We start from the raw sequence: 20,507 nt of genomic DNA, 5'->3' as shown, positions 1-20,507 counted from the left end.
AAGTTTGTCATATTCTGGCCGTACTATCCAAATTCTGTGGTTCAGTCTCAAATGTTGATTGCAATGCATACTATATCTAGATTAACATAAAATCTTGTTTGCAGTATGATTGTAAAGTATGAAGACTTAACTGTAACCGGACTTGTGATGATGCTGAAGAACATTTTAAGTCTGGTAACTGGAACAATGTTCGATTCATTCAGCAGTTGTAATACGCACAAGTAACCACACAGCTGTATAAATACATAAAGATCACAAGAAAATCTGCTTTTAAAAACAGCCTTTATTTCATGAAATCCCCACACAAGAAATTAAAGTGTAGCCTTTACATGAATCAGAGCAAAGTATGACAAATCTTTAACGTGGTACACACAGAAATCCACCATTTACACACCACATACAGTTCTCTAAAGAAATGCACTGTCACCGATATACAGGATAGAAAATCTCAGTGTTGCACTTACAAAAGAAAGTTTCAACATTTACTTTGCATCAACCTAAAGCCCAATTTCTTAAAACCACAAAACCTAGAAAATGTTAGCAGTGCAAATTTTAGTGTTCTCTTCAGTTCTGCAGCCCAATAATATTGCACACCCATTATACACACACACACACACACACACACACACACACCCACCCCCCCCTACCTGCAGAGCCAAATATTTGCTGACATGCTACAGATTTTTAAAGTGCTAGCTTGGAATTAGATTGAGAGCCAGCCTTCAAAAATATTTGGTTCTAAATTTGTAAGCAAAAAGAACAAAAAAAAAAAAAAAAAAAAAAAAAAAAAAAAAAATCTTATTTAGGATGCAGTTTAATGTAGAGTCAGCTGTGGTATTGCGATTACAGGTCTTGTATCAGGATGCTATAAACTACATGAGTGTGCTGTGACCCTCAAGTGGAACAACTACATACTCAGGAAAAATTAAGAACCTGAAGACATTCAGTTTGTTCTGTGATTAAGAATACATTCTGTGATGGAAATAAAACATAAAAGCTGCACTGCCAATTCATAAATGCATAGAAGTGTTTTACAAAGATGTTGAGGACTCAAGTGAAAATAAACATTTAAGGGGGGGAATTTAAAAAAAAATTATATATATATAAAACTTTGCACCATAAGAGAAATTAAATATTTCACCTTGAGACTAAAAATTTCTATCCAGATAAAATTAAGAGCAAATTTCATGTTTTTAAGACCCAAAACAAGAATGTCTCCCAAAAAAGGCAACTGAACCAGGTAACATCTGCTTACAGTAATTTCCATCAAAAGTGATCTACAAGCAAAACACCAACCGATTATATGAACATTTGTGTACTTAATTTCACCCAAAATAATATACTCTTGATTAAACTGTACATGGAATTAAAAAGCAAACACAAGCAATCAGCTTATTACGTGACATGAAAGAAGGCAGATACTGCACTGTTAGGTGGACAGCTGTAAATCAAATCAAACTAGTTTCTGTAAGGAAAGGTACAGTAGTTAAGGTTTTCCAGGCCTGATGGACAGAGGTAGGTAGCATTGAGCCTCAATCGAGGCCAGAAACCTGAGAAAACGCACACACACCGACGACCCTAACCCTCCAGAAATCAAAATATATATACACATGTACAAGCAAACCCAGGTGCAACCACATACAGTATGCGTGTATACAAAAAACAAATGTGGTTTCCTATTGAACAGTCTAGTGTGCTCTTTGAAAAAAAACAAAAACCAATCAGCCACTCTGGCATCTGATAGCGACACATGCTACACAGCATAGCTACTAAACAGTGCAATTTGTGATAGCACTTTTTGTAAGAACCTGAAGAGCTAGGTCTTTTTTTTTTTCTGAAACTAAAGGCTGTGAGGCCACAAAGATGTGGGTTGCAATCAAGTCAGCACCAGAACCAAAAAAAAAGCTTTGGCTAATATGCTTTATTTCCACCAAAGCAGTGCCTAGTCTACAACTAGCTCCATGCCTTTGAATTAGACAGCACTACTGGGTCCTAAAAGCTAGCCCCAAGTTTGGATTCATAGTAAGTGGCTACAAAAGGCACTACTGCAAGAAAGTTAGGTGATTCACAGATGTAGGCTGAAAAAAAAGACCCAACTTTTATGTAATGCCATGCAACATTTGCATCAAACATGTCAAAGCTTATGCTGGTTCTCAAAAGCACCAAAGTAGAACTGGCACTGCATCAGTGGTGAAGAGCCATTTGTGACTTTGCAGCTGTCAAACAGTAAGCACCTGGTGTTCTGATACCTTGACAGTTTTATGGTGTTTAAAGTCAAATTGTGCTGTGCAACAGAAGTGAAAGCAAAAAACAAAAAACAAAACAGGAAACACAAAAAGTCTCAAATCACAGTAAATACTCCAGGGTTTATATCTGTTAGTGAAGGTAGCTGTGAGAGTGTACTGATAGCTGTATATCGGCAACGTCTACGCTAAGTAGTGATCCAGCTGTGAAGACTAAAATTTATTGTGCAAGACTCATTTTATTGTGCAAAAACAGCTAAACATAAGTGTGAGGAGGAGTAGCGTTTGTGACAAAGAGTAAATAAGTTCTAATATCTACGAGGCCAGTGTCTGATCCAACTGTACCGACACCAAATCCTCACATCCAGTATTTAATGTCAACATCTGGTTGCTAGAGAGAACTAATTCATCCATTTCAAAAAAAAAAAAAAGGCACAAAGGCGCTAGCTTCAGTTAGCTACCAGGCTCTCAGGTCCACTAATATATCTACACCTATGCTGCTACCTTAACGTAAATGGTTACAGAAAACAAGCAAATACAAACCACCCACTAATTGAAACAAACACTATTTAAACCGAAACCTGAAAAAAGAAAAAATAAATAAGGAAAGGAAGATCGAAGGCGTTTAATGTTAAAAGACTCAGTTTGAGCAGTTCATCATAAAACCAGGTCCAATACAATTACCAGATCCAGAGACTTTGGTATATGGAGAAGACCTTTTACATCTATACGGACTACCGAAGACCTCTGTATGCAGACACTGATACTCAGCGTAATTATCTTCGTGTGGGTAATACATTATACATGCCAAGGGAGGGGGGGGGGGGGGGGGGGAGGGGCCAGTCCCTGGCAGGGATCCCATTTCCACATTAGGACCAAGTGCCCTAATCACATCTGCCTGATTTGACCTTCAAAAATGGTCTGAATTGTATTCCATCACCCTGTCAATAAAACCTGTTCTTCCCAGAACACACTAAAGATGAAATGGATTCCAGGCTTAATGCACTCCTTAGAAGGCCAGTCTCTTACTGGCTAGGAACTCTTCCAGCTGAACCTTGCCGCTGCCCATGAGGCCAAAAGCCGGATACATTGTTCCCGAACAATCCACCTGCCTCTCGTAAAGGCACCTCATAGTGTCGGCGTCGTAAAAATACACTCGGCACGCGTCATAATCAAGGCATATGCCCAAGCGCTGGGGCATAGGAAGGATGCGGCTGCCGGGGTCAGCTGACTGTGCGTTTGCTGTGGAAGAGCTAGACGTTGAAGAAGACTTCGGGATGATGAGTTTGCCCATGCCCAAGGTGACGAGGGTGAAGGGCTGGGAGAGCTCATAGCATGCATCTTCACTGCCGCTGTCGTGCCCGCTGTCGTGGTCATACCTGGTAAAAGGAAGGTACCGGTAAAGATTTGTTTTGCACTTGGAAAGTTTATGCAGAACTTTATTAGATGAACTTATGAATTTCAGGCAACTGATCTGGAGGAAACATCTAAGCATTGTCTGAACACTGCCTGGTCCTTATCAATTTGCATGCGTCACATAATTACCATAGAAGTCAAATTTATTTGCATTATGTAATGTTCTCCTTTACATGGGCTAATTTGCTGAAAAGGCCAAGCTTCGTCTCAATAAGCTCTTTAAGAGTTTATACTGGTTCTCTTGCGTCACAGGATTAGGTATGGCTCAAATACACTTGGCGCTATACTGCATTTGTTATGGTTAGATTTGTCACCTGTAGACCACATGCCTATAGATTATAGAAACATAAGGGGGGGATATGGCTGCACATACCTTGGGCTGCTTGTATCTCTCGGATTGTGAAACCATTCAATCAGCTTTGTGTCGGAGGCCACGCCAACTTTAACCATGTAGGAGTATGGTTCCACCTTAAAGGCCCAGTAATGTCTGCAAAAAAAATAAAAATGCAATTTTTTCACCTCAGAAAGAGGAGGTTATGATGACCAGTTTGCCCATTCATTCACTAATGGGCTCATTTGTACCAAACCTGGGAACTGGCAGAAGATTTTGCAATTAAACCTACTTTGCACTGACGAAACAAAATCTACTGCTCAGTGAGATTTTTGTATCAAGTCCCAGTGTTGGTTGTTTGTGTTTTGCATACCTTCCCTGAGAGATGCCCGTGTCCCCAATTATGTAATCTAGTCCAATGTAGCTGCCTGTCTGCACACGTTCGGCTGCGAGCAGGAAGGCCATGCCGGCTACGCTCTCCACAGTATCCCGTCTCTTATTTAGAATGAGCCTCTCCGTGCTGAATCCACACTTGTCACTGAACAGGAAACCAAACACTGCATGCAAAAAGACAGAATAGAAGAATTAGATAAGCGGGACATAAAAAGGGTGAACAAAGAGGAGTACATGGAAATCAGAAATATGAATGGGACAAACAGACCCAGTTTCAGAAGAAGAGTCCTTATTGAGCATTTAGCTCACATAAAAGGGAATATTTTCTCTATTCTGTTACTGGGTAAGTGACAAAGACTGACACAAGAGGGTGCTATAATACAATCTTAAAATGTACATAAAGAACTACAAGTACCACCATCATCATAACACCATGACAGAGAAGTCTAATGAAACCATGTCCTATATTTCTCATCTGGCTGCAAATGTATTCTATAAATAGTCTGAAGGCCAAAGGCCATGATTACCATGCACCAGGATACATACAAGCTAACATGATTATGCCGGTTCACTCAGCCATTCTCTCCAATCTGAGGCCTACACTGGGGAAAACCTAGTTAATTAGCATGCGTCTAGGGAAGTCCTTTAAACAACTAGGGCATGATGATCATGTTTGTATAAGCTAACCCAACGTGTGAAAAGACAACGAGACAGGAGTTTTATGCAGTCTTATTTAGCTTTGCATTTGTTTCAAATATTGCACACAAGCTGGTAGATTCCCATTTTCAAGTATGATAAACTTTGTATCGCTGATGTTGAAATATGTATGCAAAGTGACCTGAGCTGTTTCCATTCTTTAGATTTTATATAAAGAATTCAATATTCTCTGTGCACCCTGACATCCAAGAAATTCCACTAAAGGGTTATACACCAAAAGTTCAAACCCCTAGGTGAAATCCTTGTCTAGTTATCGCATTCACTAAACTTTCAGATTCTAAACATCTGACCTTAGCCTCAAGTTCACTGAGATGCAGATTTGTCCAAGACTTGCAATAGAAATGCCCACGGTATCAACTTATAAAAAGGTTCTGTGTTGCTTCATTTTCAAGTTATCGCATTCACAAACCTGAGTGTCCATGTTTCCCACCCATCCACCGACTGCAATACCATAGCCTTTAATGGCTGAGGGGTTAAAAACTAAAGACAGTCTGTAGACTATACATCCATTACACACACACACACACACACACACACACACGATATCAGATATTTACATCTGACATTATTTGAACTACTGATTCCACATACACAGTGACACAGGGTGACTTTTCCCTCCAGACATTGGATGCATGAGTCAGAAGCATCAGGAGACCATCTGTTAAATTTGACTGCGGTATTACAAGTCCTCAGCAACTATTTGTACTGTAACGTCAACAATGAATGTGACATCATGCAGAAGGAAGGAATTTGTCTGACATAAATGGTCATCTTTAACCATTAGTACAAATCCTCCCCCCCCCCCCCTCCTCCACACCTTCTCTAACCCAGATTCTGAAACCACCATCTGTTCTTCCAGCCCTAAAGAATGCACCACCCCATAATGGGGAGGGGGGGGGGGGGGGGGGAAGGGCCAATATGCTTTGTGCTTGTCCATACCATTTCTAAAGAAACAGTTTGTGCTGTCCTCATTAAGTACAGTTTTAGTGGAAGATACGGAGGAAATATTGCAGAACATAACAGCTGCAACTCCCTCGATACATAAGGCAGGTGCAAGAACCCATGTCTCAGACTGGATTTCTTATTTTTCCCCAAGTCGATTTAATTAGAAAACTCAGTTAAGTAAAAATGTAAAAACTTATTTCTACTACTTCCAATCAATGACCAATTATTATGTTTGTTATCGATCTGGGTATCAGTGGGTCTAAGGTTTCCCTGATCTCACTAAACAGTTGAATCATAAATCAACATAAGTAAATTTTTATTAATAAACAGGTTCTGTAACTGGTGTCAATGGCTCATCCTTCTTTAAAAATATGATGCAACACTGATGAGTAACCAGGTAAAAAATACTGACAAGTCAGGTTTGCTAAGAACAACAATCATGTCATTGGTTTACAGATATTTTATGCTTTTGCTCCTGAAGCTAGATGTCCGACAGGCCCGTCTGCATTTTTCTTGCCACAGCCAGGGGGCAAATAGGAACAACACTGGATGGAAGCATTATTCAAAATTCCTAATAAAACATGGATGCTACCATCCATTTATTAAATCTTTAAAGAAACGATAGCTCATACAATTTATGCAGCTTGAAATTAGTTTCCAGGTAACCATTTTTTAATAATCATTTTAAATCAAATTCATGTAAATATCAACTTATGAGCACTTAGAACAGGCAAAGTTTAAGCCAAGCCAAGTTTAAGCCAAGCAGGTGACTGACATGTCAATGTTTGACATGTCAGTCACCTGCTTGGCTGGGGGCAGAGTGTTAGCATCTCATAGGAACATCAGGCTGTCTTAAACTGAAGCTGTTACATCATAAACAGCTCCTTGCAGGAGCTACAAGGGTGTAGGTTTTGTCTTTTGCATTTTTGCCTCCCTTGCTTGAAATTCCACCTCATTACTGACGCACACAGAGTCCATCCATTCAGACTCACACGAACCAGACAGCACAGGAATGTGGACGCTCCGATCGCACAACAAAACACCACAAATAACAACACTTATCCGCAAATCAAAACGCAGGCCTATCAGATCACAGGGGGATGCAACATGTTTACAGCTGATTTTGATACAGGCTCCTGGCATGACAGAGTGGTGGAGCCTGGAGATTATCAGATTTTAAGGATGACTCATTACAAAAAAGGCTCTGCAAACCTCCTGAAATTATAGCATACACCCAGAGAAAACAGCCAAAAGTGAGGAGACTAACACCTTCCAAGCAGGATGTAAATCAAAGTGATACAGTCCCTTACTGGGAAGGCTCCATTTGAATTCAAGCCCAGCAGATGGCTGGAAATGATAATCCTTTTTAATGAATTCCACCTTGCATCTTTGAGGAAAGCTTAAGAATGCCAGCAACAGATGCAACTGCAGGTTTCTTCTCCAAGCTGACATGCCATCCACTCCCACGCACACAGACAAAAGCTATATTGGTTTCAGCAATCTGAAACAAAAGCCATTACTATGGTGATAAACTGCACCACCACTCTGCTTCATTACCTCCATCCTGCATGCTGTAAGGAAATTCAAAAATGTTTTAAAAACAGTGGAGCATCCATCATTTTATAATCTCCCTAAAGTCGAGCACAGCATTCAGCACAGACGTGCTTTGAGAACTAGAGGGGATAGAAAAAGCTTAGCTGCTGCCAGAAAGAGGCCCAATAACAGGGGTTGGTCCTCCAGTAGTCAGCGTGGCAAGTCATTAATGAGCTCGGCATCAACAACAAACAACAGCTTGAATTGAGTAAGTCACCACATTCTTTAACACTTTTACTCTTCCGTCTCCAGCAGAAGAACCAACACAGGATTGAAGGGGAAATGCAACTAATTTTTAACTAATTGGAATAAATCATGCGTCTCAGGCTTACCGGGTGCAGGTGGCGTGTGGAAGGTGACCTCAGGACTGTAGGGGCTGAACATGGAGTTCCTGCAGCTTCGTACTCTGAAGGAGTACAGACTGTCAGGCTCCAGGTCACACACCACGGTGCTGGGGCCGTACACTCTGTCTGTGGCCCTCCAGACACCATTGTCCTCACCATCTTCCTGGGATGGGGACTGGCCTGGGCCTCCAAGTCTGGAGAAAAATTATGTTTCTCCTTCAAGTATCTGCAACTCATCCGTGGCGCTACACATCCCTCTACTCCCAAAGTCATGCTTGCACTCACCTGCGGTACTCAAGCATGTGGTGATCAGTAGGTAGGTGGTCATCAGAGAGCCTCCAGCAGATTGAGGCCTCATTATAGACTCTGCTATTGGACAGGTCAATCAGAGGTGGGTCTGGAACTGGAGAAGAGGAAGAAAGTGTAAAGAATAGAGCAAAGGAACCAGTCAGTATAATCAGGTGAAACAACAACTAAGGCCAAACAACAAGTAAACAAACTGCAACCAGGAAAGCCTGTAAAATATAGCATTTAACATCTGTTATGAAGATTTTCAAAACAATGACAAATCTGGGGAAGAGCTTGTTTTGTCCAAATTTAAAAACAAATCTCACATGGCAGACCGTAGTTCTGGAAGATTTAGGATTTGCAAGACAGACCATTCAATTTTATTTAGATAACAGCAACTTACAGTCACCTAAAGAGATGAAAGACGCATATGAATTTAAGAAAATAAAAATACACAGCAATAGCAGCCAAATTACTTTCATTCTAATCACGCTGAGCCCTGTATTTCAGCTACATAGCTTGGGCTTAAGCAAATGAAGCAAAGCAAGTATAGCTAAGATTAGCTTTGTCGGGATCAAGACTATCCACTCAGGACAATGGACTATCTTGCATAATGAAGCTTAAGAGTTTTTCCCAGACTCACAGCCAGGAAATGCACTTACACCCAACTCAGCTTCTTTCCCTTACTGCACTTTGTTTTTCCCCCATCCATTTTCTCAACAGTCATTTCAATTTCCTGCTTGTGTTGTTAACCCATCTCTCCATGGCTTTACATTCACCTACATATATACTGCCTCTGGCTTATGCTAGAGGACAAACCCCTTGAAGGATTCCCTCAGTTACACTCCTCAGCTAATTTATTTCCTCCAGAAACAATCAAATTACTGCATCCATGTAGGTCACAGCTCCTCTCCAAGATCAAAGCATTTCTCTGTATACTTCCATCATCCTCCCAGTGAGAGTTCCCCTCATCCCTTTGGTTATATTTTTCCCCCTTCTAGTTTTCAATCCTTCCCATTTTTGTCATCTTTTCCCCACAATAGTAGATCCCCCTCACTGACCAGTGTCACCACTGCTGTTAAGCTTTCAAAGTCACTTTGCTAATCCCGAGTCCCCAATTTACTTCTCCCAGGCAGCTCTCCTTTATGAGCTTGTATAATCTTAAAGCACAATGTATTAAGCATTCTTAATGTAGATTAGCATTAACTAGGGAAAGTAAAGAGTAACCACCACAGGCCCTCTTTTTTTAAAAAAAAAAAAAAAATCAAAGCCATCTGCTACCCTGACAAATAAAATTTTATGTTTTCACCTGTTCAAACAAGTGAGGACCAAACGGGGCAGTCAGCCATCCGACTCAGCAGGAAGCCCTCGTTCAGTGATTCGGAAGAAACACTATTGATCATGTACATTACAGCTTACACTGCAGGGAGCTGCTCCGACTCATATTCTTTATCATTCCCCTGCTCCCTGCACTGGACTTTCAACAGCTCCCACTTCAAAATCTTTAAGCTTTGACATGAAAAACATCCTTTAAGAGACATGACATGTTGAGACCTCTGATCATAGTCTGATGTTTAGCAGAAACTCCAGTTTGAAGCTGACCACAAACGGGCATTTACACTTGAGACAAAGCAGTCTTTCACATCCTCTTAAGCAGAGCTTTTTTCCCTTTGGGGGGGGTTCATACGCCACAGTATGGCCATAGCTGGGTTAAAAGGAGTGAGCACAAACGCATCGTTATCCAAAGGATGACGAGTGCACTAGAAAACATGGACAAGACACAAGCACTGAACAAAAAACACTTGTCAGTCTCAAGTTTTTAAAAACGCAGTCAAGTACAGTACAAGGATGAAGGAGAGGATCCACCAATAATGCAGTCATTTTTAAACCTCCTTAAATGTAATTACTGCAGTATACAGGCGCACTCACAGCTTATTATCTCATAGGGCTTGGACTAAGCTGGCTCCTGCAGGCCTTTAGATTAAAAGGCTGCCGCCAAACTGCTGCATGCAGCACTTTTCTAAAAAAGAAAATGCATCACTGCTACACAGGCAACACTTTATACAAAGAAAGTCAAATCTGAAATTTAAAGGACGTTTTTAAATCAAGCCGAGGACTAAGCAAGTAACTTCTTTAAAAATATAAACTCGCTTAAGTCTTTAAACAGCTTCATTGACTATTCAAAAAGAAAAAGGTTTTCCAGCAGCATTACCTTCCCCCCCTTTACTCCTGTAAAAAACAGAATCCACAGCTCTCTGCTCTTGTGGCCTTTGTACAGAAAGCTTTTCCTACACATTTTTATGTATCCATCGTTTTTAACCACAGTAAATTAAAGATGGCCTGTAATCAGATTATAGAGGAGATAATAACTAGATCGTTATCCAACAGTTCTTCGTGAGTCACAGAAAAACAGACCATTTTCCTTCAGTGTCTACACCGAGCCAGCGGTAGCCTTTGAGACGTCTCACATCACTGATTTTCAACAAACCGAGCGGGGCTGCTCTTCAGTGCAGTAACAAAAGCCCATAATCACAAATTCATGTCACCAACGGTCACTGGAACAAATGCCAGCTATTTAGTTGCACTAAATAATAATGTTCGGTTGCCGTTTCACTGAACAGCACCGAGAGACCTCAGTGCTGTCTATAAATATCAACATTCAATCCCTCGATATTTACCATCTAGCGCTTTGTCTGAAAGAACATCTGACAGAGCTAAAGCCTTTACTGCCACCAAAGCAGCTTGTCAAATAACTGCTATCAGTTTTCAGGATGGCCTCAAACACCAATCAAGTGTCACTGCATAACTATGACTGAAAGTCCTGTCACAACTAACCATCACTATATGCGGTGGAGAATATCAATACCACCTTCTCTCAGTCACTAATACGTATTAAGTTGTCAAGTTAGATTAAAGAAAGTAAAGCGCATGAGGAATGAGCCTCTCCCAAACAGAGCCAAATGTCAAAGCATGAGTCACAACATGGCTGTGTTGAACTCCAATTTGATTATTAAGGAAAGTCAGACAACGTCTGAGCTGGCTACCATGACGACAGCTATTGGTCTGTGCAGTCTGAGCACTTTGATGGCTGCTTTTTTTTCTCTCCTTTTAAATAAATAAAATGTGGCTAGTTGTAAAGTTGACAGAACCAGAGATGATTATATGCATACAAAAACTATTAAGTATGTTTCTGAGAAATCAGGTATAAGACAAGACTTTATTGATCCCACAGTGGGGAAATTTTTGCATTAACTCAGCTCAGGTATAGATAGAAGGAACATACAAATAAAATACCAATAAATATAAAATAAGTAAGATAATGCACCCCACACACACACACACACACACACACCATCCAGTATGTGATTATGGATATGGTTGTGGAAATATGCAAGACAAACTATAAAGTTAACTATTCTACCACTACTATTCCTATGGAAGTCATAGATATTGTACAGTAATGCCACTGTTTTGCACATGTCTCACTCTGTATATTTTATTTATTGTTTACTCTATTTAATTTGTAAAATATGTGTACACACACACACACACGTAGAAAAATATTTAGTATACACATCCAGAAATGCATATACTATTATATATTGTACATATATTTATTAGTTTCAGATGTAGCCATTCTTGTATTTTGCTTGTTTACATTATTGTATTTTGCACAACTCTGTTGCTTGTGAAGCTCGCACACAAGAATTTCACTCACGTGCTGTACCAATGTACCTGCACATGTGATGTGACAATAAAAGTGATTTGATATGTATAAGTACAGACATGTACACACACTTACACACTAAATATACCTGCACATGTCCAGACACATAGAAGGTCCATTATGCATGAAGTGGTGACTGTGGATCTCCACAATGTCCAGTGACTTATGACATTGTGATTGAGGAGTTATAGAGTAACTGCTGTTGGGATGAATGATCTGCGAAAGCGCTCCTTCCTGCAGCGTATGAAGTACTTTTTCTGCCCAACCAGAGGTCATTCGAAAGAATGCAAGTTTGCAGTGCTTCTAGTCTTCAGTACGAGTAAAACAGTGTTATACAAGTACCAGTCTATTAACCATTTACTGCTCAGATACACAGGCTGTTTCAATTATACAACTAGTCTCCCTGGGCATGTCTATGATTGGAGCCAAATGCCTGGAGCTGGGCCTTCTTATAAACAGGAGACTGGGTTCCTAGGTGACACCCGTGTCACTTTTCCATTCCTTCAGTTTTAGTGACAGTTCGAGGGAGGCATTGAAGCCAAAGATGTCCCCTTTGCTTTTTCAAATCTCTGGATATACTGATGTAAATTGTATAAATTAGGACGACTGACTGAAACGTATGGGGTTGAACCAGAATTTGAGTTTGGAGTGCAATTCGATGTAGCAGTTGAGGCCGGAGTAGCTTCTCCAGTTTTTCTTCACATATTGTGTGTCAGATAAATGTCAAAGAGCATCATCTTTTAAGGTTCTAGCGTTGCCTCTGACCGGCCTTTCAGTGAGCTTGTGATGACTTGCAGTTCCTTAGCAGGACATTTTTGCAACCTGCACAATAACCTGGATGCACTTTAAATAATCCAGGTCACTCCTTCACAGACCTTTGAGTCTCAAAACGGGTGAACAGATTTAAAAACAAATCTGTCAAATCAATATAGAGAGGTTAAGTACACATAGCTTGTTAGATAATGAACAGTTACGTACCTTGATCAGATATTTAAGACATTTTTTGTTTGAGCGCTTTATGGTCTTGCTTTGAGATCAGTCTGCTATGACTTACTGTTTGCTCATTATTTTGAGGCTGTGGGAAGACAAACCTGAAATAGGTCAGAATAATGCAGGTTGAAGAAAGCATATATATTCTCAGCCCTGGGAAACTTCTACCTGAGCAGCTTTCTGACAGAGTAAACGCCTTTATAAATCAGCAGACCAGAACAAACCACCAACATCCACAATCTGTGTAGTCACGGCTCTCATTTTGGTTGCCTACAAATGACCTCTGACCTCTTAGCATAGCACAGTTTGAATGGCTCTGCATGCAACAACAAAAAATAACTTATTCAAGTTTTAACCAACTTGATTTGTAAGGAAATACAACAGCAGGGCTCTACATCATATTGCCACATTTTGTCATGATCTGGACGAGCCACAAACAAAGCCGGTCTTCATGCTCACAGATGAATAGAAGCATAAATGTCACCATGTTTTCTTTCATGAACTGATGGGATCACTTTTTCCAGCTGAGCACGATAAAGAAGCTCGCTGTTTACCACCGTTTTTCCAGAAATGAGTTTGACTGAGCACACCAAACCCCTGAAAACAATATTTGCAAACCATCCTCTAAACAGATTCACCTTTTAGTGCATCAAAGTCAACTGAAACAGGGTTTAAGTCAGAAATGATTCAATAAATGACATTTCTGCCAACCCAAGTGTTGCCTTTACTCTGAAATCATTTACCTCCACCAAAGCACATCTCTTTAAGCAGCATTTCTTCTCTGGATGTGTCCAGGACAAACTCATCAAAGCAGGGGTCAGCTGCAGGGTGAAAGGTCCTCAGAGACTCTGTGGCTTTCTGGATCCTAAAACATAATAATAATAAAAAAATAAAATAAAAAAACCCTCATCATTAAGGTAAGATTTTTAATTATAGACTTCTGTAAGGACACAAAACAGCAACACTATTCACAGCAGACAGAGTGCCTCCATTGCCCTAATGTATTTTCAATCAGTCCTGTACTCTGGGGTCATCTGGCTATTTTTAATACAGTCTCTCATAAGCACAATGAAGGATTAAAGGCTGAATCTTTGTCAAGAGTAAACTGGACAAACCATCCTATCATGACTGTAAGAGAAAAAGGTTCTAGCTTACAAAAGCTGCTCAAGGAGATCAATTAGTGAGCTTAAAGGAGAGGATACTGAGATACACAGCACTGACTTGGCACTGTGGCACAAGTCTTCTTTAAACTGTCCTTGAGTTTGGTAACCTGTGGTTCAGTAACACGTGGCTTTGTGACACATTTTAGTCAAACATTTAATCTGATTGAATGCAGCACAAAAATAAACCAAATCTAACATAGACAAAATCCTGCTTATGGCATCCAGAGAATAATAAAAACTAATGATTCAGTTCAGATTTCAAACTCTAAAGGCTAAAGTTATTTGTAGTTTTTGCGATTAATTAACTATGCACAGTCATGCGACTCAATATTGTAATCGTTGGACAGCCCTAACAATCATATTTAGCTTCATTTTTTAAAATGAATGTATACTTGGTTACTTTATTCATAAATTGTCACTTTGACAGTATTTAACGTCATAATTCTGTAGCTCATATTTGCTTTAAGTGCACTGCTCAACTATTCCTTCACAAAAGTGCAGCTTTCCTCACGAATAATACAGATGATTATATACGGGCAGCTTTTACTGCTCACCATTTGCATCTCTAAGCTTTGTTACATTATCAATCATTTCTATTATTGTACTTTTATCCTAAATGTTATCATTTTAAACAGATGACTGTAGTGAAGATTATAGTTTTCTGGTTTCTGAACCTTTCCATGTGCACCTGCTGAGGGACGTGAATCTCTCTACAGATGAAATATAGATGTATATCTCACCAATTTGCATACCTGACATGCAGCTGCTTCGCAGTCTGCACAAAACAGGATTGATCGGTTTCCTTCAGCACCTCCTGAGCATAGCCCACCAACCCACTGTTCTCCAGCATACCTTGGTACTCTTCCACCTGGGCAATACCATTTATAAGTCAGTTATAAGTGTTTGTTACAATTGTGACAGCATCTTGAGAAGTCAGGCTAGTTTTTAAACATCTAGAAAAGTTCAAAGTACTTATTATGGACTTCATGCAAATATGACGCATGAGATAGAGAAATCAAAGTCTCACCTGGCCTCTGAGCTGCTCCATGCGACGGTTACGAGACTGCTCGATTGACCTCAGCATCTCAGATTTTCTCTCTTGCAGAGTCTCAAACAGACGCTCAAAGTGCTCGTTGGCTTGACGCTCTGCTAACTGGCCATTTTCCTTTAAGAAAAAGACAAGTTTCTCATCATCTTAAACTAACAGTATTCATTAGATGCAATAAGCAGACATTTCTTTAAGCCAGCCAGAGTGCAAGTCATTGCCACTATGATCATTTAAAACAAATCAGTGGGCATCGATTCCTCACTTTTTCCACTCGAGACTGTTGAATGAACCTTGACGGTACGCATTTCATTTTATTGTAATTCAGCTGCAGACATTCAACATTTTAAACTCATCTCATCTAAGCCATTGTTCGACACATAAGTAGCAAACATGAATGAATTAAGGCCTCTGTTTAGTTTTGAACAACAAAAAAGTCACTCCCATTTATACTCAATGAGACAGAAGCATCAATTGCAAAATGAAAAATTAAAAGCATAACAATCACCTATTGCTCACACACCCAGTGCCCTTTACAAAACTGAAAGCGTGGGTATGTTGAGCGCTCGCCATCTATGACCAACATCAAAGTAAAAGAGGAACCAGCTGAGACACTAAAAACCCCGACTTGCGTGAGGGAACCAAATCCTGCGTTTCCTTGTTTGTGTGGTTTGCATACTGCTTGTTCAATGATGCTGCTTACTCTTACAAAGACTGTAACTGTTCGACTCAGGCTGCTTTCTACTGAGCCGTATTAAAATTTCTTTTCTGCAGCTATCAACGGGAATTAACAGATGCATTTGTTTTGCACCATCTCATTATCAATTTGACTAGATTCAAAAAGGTTTAGACAGAATAAAGCTGCTCCTTCTCCTCAAGAAGGAGGAGCAGCTTTATTGGCACAAACTGATTAGAGGAATGCTAAAAGTGTGAACAAAGTTCATAATACCTTCATAAATGTGATAAAAAGCAGTATAGTGATAACCGGCCCTTTTATTCCATCCTGAGTTACAGATTCTTTCAGCTGCTTCCTCATTGGGTCACCACAGTGGCCAGATCTACATGTTTGACTTGGCACAGATTTTACACCACATGGCCTTCCTGATGCAACTTTGCCAATTTATCCAGGATCCAAATTTGTTCTCCTCTCCTCCCAGCATCTTTAACAAGTAAGTAAGTGAGTGAGTCAACCACTGCACCATGTAGCCACCTTCTGCTCCTTATAGATTTAACACCGTCCAGGGATTTTGCAGAAGATGATAAAGTCGGAATTGTTGATATGGACATTTTGTGTGCACTTTGACGGTCAAAGAACCTCAGAGATGATGCAATAACCATAACCCAATTCCAGGTCTTTCGAGTCCAAGTTAAACTAAATCAAATCAGGTCTTTTGCCTCCGACTACAACTGATGATTAAGGGGACAAAAAAAAAAAAAAAAAAAAAAAAGTCTGCAGAGCATACAGTAACATCAAAGGATGTGAGAGATACAGCAGCATGAGTCAGCTCTCTCACCTCAGTCTTATTGATGAGCACCTCAAGCTCAGTAATCTGAGTCCTGACCTGGTCCTCTTTGCTGATGAGGTAATGGATACTCTTGGCCAGCTTCTCCTGGGGAGGGAGGAAGGAGAGAAAAAAAGAAAAAGAAAAAGTGAGCAGCATTTCAGTATTTACAGTGAGCTTCACAGAGCCTTATACTTGCTGGCACATACACAAGGCATGAGACTAATAACACAACCTTAAAATACATTTTCTGGGAAAGAAAACCGTAACAGGCACCACTTTAAAAAGAAAAGGTTTTGTAGTTTGAGACGTCCATCAGTAATAAACTGATATATTGGACCCCTGTTTTTGATGAACATCTCCGGACAGTGTGACGCTGCACTTCTGTTCAAAGAAATTATAACTGACATAGGTTTCTGGGACTGATCAGGACATCTGATACTCCTCCCAAGAACTCAAAGGCAGAGCACACAAAAATCACATGGAACAAATGGTCTCATTAAATATTAAACACCAATATGTTTGTATCCACAAAAACCAGCATATAGAATTTCACAAAATCTGCCTCGACTTGCTAAGCCCTGTTAAATAAATCCCTCTAAGCAGGATGACGTTCAGGCCAACAAAACAATTACTATTAAATGCATTTTAATTAAAACCTATTCTGCTGATAGCCTCATTGTGCTTTAGGAGTGTGTGGTTGCTGTGACAGCAGCTGCCAACACAATCTCATGACATTTTCGTCTCCACGTGAACTAAACAAAACACTAAAATGAATTAAAGGTAATCATGGTGAAAGGGAAAGCTCTCAAGAGGAGTTTGAACTCAATTAGCCAGCCTGGGTTTAAGTTTCCAAACAGTGACTGACATCTACAGTGTGCTTGCTAGCACTGGAACAGGTCAAGCATTAATATTACAACAGCAGAGGAGATGAAATCCAGGAACAAGTCGGTGTGTGGCCCACTACAGAAAAAAGCTGCCTCTGAACTTCTTTTGTTGCATACTTCAGCGATGACGGGGAGCGTGGACAAAAGGCTTTTGAGTCCAATTATGCTAGCACCAAACTTCTGCACAACAATCTGCCCTTAAAGGATTCTCAAAACCTCAAATCATTCGTTTTATCTTTCACTACAGTTTACCTAGTCATTACCAGTTTTTAAATAATACAATTTAAAGTGTACTGACTGTGTGGGGGAGAGAAGAGAAAAAAAAAAAAGGAAAGGTCTGAATGTGTTACCTTGAGGATCTTGTATGCACTGCTCATGGAGGTGACTTTGTGGTTAGCATGGGATCCTCCAAGCTTGCACAAGTGACACACGGGACGCCTGCAGACCTCACAGTACATGTTCACCTTCTCCATCTCGTGCTCTGGGCACATGAGAACCTGCGAGATTAAGGAGAAAACATAAATTATCGCCCCCGAGGACTCACTTTGTCACAAGTACCACTTAAGTCCCAGTTACATAAGCTCTGAAAAACAAGGACTTAAAATTAATCCAAAGAACGCATGTACACATTAAACTGCACTGTGTTAGACTGCATAGAGCTACACAGTGTTGATAAAATGTTGACAAATGAAGTGAAACAGGAAGATGAGCTAAAGCCATTTAAAAAAAAAAAAAAGAAAAAAAAAAAAAAGGTGGTAGACAGCTCGATGAACCATTTCCTGATGGGTCTTAAAATAGAACTCAAATCAACGCTCCAAATGCCAAGATCCTCATCAGAGGCCAAAACAGCAGATACACCACTCCTCAATGAACATGGAATGCAACAAATACACAAAAACCAAAAAGAGAAAAGTTTGTTTCCAATGGACATTCTAGACAAACACTACACAATAGGAATGTATAGACATTTGAAACAAGCTCTGGCTTGACCCAAACAGGACTCCAGCTCTATTGCTGAGGAACTGTTCCCCTTTCCTGGATGATTGCAGCTTGCTCCGATGAATACATTAACCCAGAATGTCCAGGTCACATTTAACAGGAGACATATGGGGTCTAAATGCTAGCCAGGGAAGTCTCTAGATATGTCCTGATCCAGAAAGGTCTATGCTACTCTGGCACGGTCCCACTATTAAAAAAGAAAACCCCCCAAAAAAAACAAAACAAACAAACATCCACAGGGCATAAGTACAGGTAGGAGCACATCATCTTAGGTCCTCTGTCCAGTCAGATTCCCACTGAGAACAAGCAGATCAGAGATGGTGCTCTCGTGGACATGGAAGTCTGCAGCAACAGCTCGGACAGATGCCAGCATCCAGCGTGGCAATAACCTGGCCTCGGCCAACTTCACTTAATCACGCGAGTTTGTGTTCAGCAAACAAATTACCAATCCCCAGACTAAAACCAAACAACAAGAATTGAAGACTAATTACAGAATTTGTTTGGGTTTTCACATGTAAAAAAGATAAAACTTGCACTTCTGTTTTCGACTAGTATATGACACAGGAACCAATTTTATAGTTCTGCTGAGAGTAAAGTATATTTGATTCTGTTTCTGAGTTACACCATGCGTCACTGACCTTTCTGAGCTTCAGAAAGTGATTAAATATAGTTTGATCAGCAAAGTTAAGTTTTAAGCCAAACTTTCTGTATAGCAATGATTAGAAAACCAACACAGCTGGTAAAATTCACCATGCATGACATGCAACTCTCATACCGCCATTCAATCAAGTAAGCAGAAATCTATCAACTAATGTTTAACTCTGTGATAACATATCTTGTTAACTGTTCATAGTTCAAAGTTGTTTTGTTTATCGTTTATTACTTCGTGAGAACAAACTGACAGCTACTGAGCCACACTCACCTTGGGCCTAAAATTCGTCGTGGGACCAACATACTCGTGCTGGGCTTTGGGTGTGCCCCAGGGGTGGTGCAGCTTGAAACACTCGTTACAGTAGCTCGCCTTGCAGTCCATGCAGCTCTTTGTTGCCTCCTGCTGTGGAGGCTTGCAGATGTTGCACATGATGGCGACGGCTGCGCGGGCAGCCTGCCGGTAGCGCTCCACGATGCTCTCCAGGGTGAAGTTTCGGAACAACATGCTGATGCCGCGTTCGCCCAGATCTATGTCATGCTGGCAGCCTGGGCATGGGATGGCGGTGACCCGGAGAGTCACAGATCCTCTGCGCCATCCCGGAGAGGAGATTGAACCTGGAGGAGAGCAACGAGGGCAGAGCACTGAAATGAGTGTCAGGAATATAGAGTCACAGCCTCGGGACACCCATTTTCCAGTCTTGCCTGAGGCCCTATTTTATTATGTGAAGAACAATGTCCTCTGATTTCTAATTACAGTCAATTAACAGCTTTCAAGAGGTTCCAGCACAGTTTAAAGACAAATAGATTCGTTTTGAAAAGCAAATTCACAAATAGAGCCTCAGCATGTCTCTCTTTGTGCTTCATTTCCACAGTGACAGCTGCACAATTGAGGCATGGCTGTATTGGGGCAATACACCCAGCAGCTATCAGGGGGGGAAAAAAAAAAAAGTCCACAAAGAAAGACCATCAAGGGTACTGGAACAGGTTAAGGAGTGACGTTTGGCAGGAAAGTCAGCATCCTTGGAGCTTATACACAGTCTTAATAAGAAATGCATTTCATTCAACACTTACTACATGAAGGAAGAGTATTTTAAGTGCTCACAATGATCTGGACAAAGGAAATAATTCAATTTCCCTTAAATGGGTGATTGGCAAAATAAAGATGAAAAACAAACCACATGATTTAAACAAAAATAAAAAACAAGCAATTTTAACTAAAGTGCACTGTAAGACAAAGAAAATAAGCTTTCAATAAAAATTTCAAGCAACTGAC

General features: G+C 40.4%; 1 protein-coding gene across 5 annotated transcripts in view; it reads right to left on the bottom strand.

Annotated features, from left to right (window-relative positions):
- Window positions 1-275: 275 nt before the first annotated feature.
- Window positions 276-20,507, bottom strand: part of trim36 (tripartite motif containing 36) — a 32,783-nt gene continuing 12,551 nt past the window's right edge. For 3 of the 5 annotated variants that reach the window (XM_085425763.1, XM_085425760.1, XM_085425762.1), the window contains exons 3-13: window positions 19,506-19,849; window positions 17,935-18,081; window positions 16,710-16,805; window positions 15,178-15,315; window positions 14,903-15,018; window positions 13,731-13,852; window positions 8,268-8,385; window positions 7,971-8,176; window positions 4,364-4,547; window positions 4,033-4,146; window positions 276-3,622 (exon numbers count right to left, since the gene is read on the bottom strand). In XM_085425763.1, coding sequence (XP_085281889.1) covers window positions 3,253-3,622; window positions 4,033-4,146; window positions 4,364-4,547; window positions 7,971-8,176; window positions 8,268-8,385; window positions 13,731-13,852; window positions 14,903-15,018; window positions 15,178-15,315; window positions 16,710-16,805; window positions 17,935-18,081; window positions 19,506-19,849 — 1,955 coding nt within the window. In that variant the 3' untranslated portion in view covers window positions 276-3,252. Of the gene's footprint in view, window positions 3,623-4,032; window positions 4,147-4,363; window positions 4,548-7,970; window positions 8,177-8,267; window positions 8,386-13,730; window positions 13,853-14,890; window positions 15,019-15,177; window positions 15,316-16,709; window positions 16,806-17,934; window positions 18,082-19,505; window positions 19,850-20,507 lie in introns of all 5 variants that reach the window. The other 2 variants (XM_085425759.1, XM_085425761.1) reach the window with 1 other exon arrangement.

This window comes from Rhamphochromis longiceps, linkage group LG12 (genome assembly GCF_057381845.1).
Source record: "Rhamphochromis longiceps isolate RC_006_pf linkage group LG12, R_longiceps_female_GT1.1, whole genome shotgun sequence".
Lineage (NCBI taxonomy): Eukaryota > Metazoa > Chordata > Actinopteri > Cichliformes > Cichlidae > Rhamphochromis > Rhamphochromis longiceps.
This window is presented reverse-complemented; position numbering and strand designations above follow the sequence as displayed.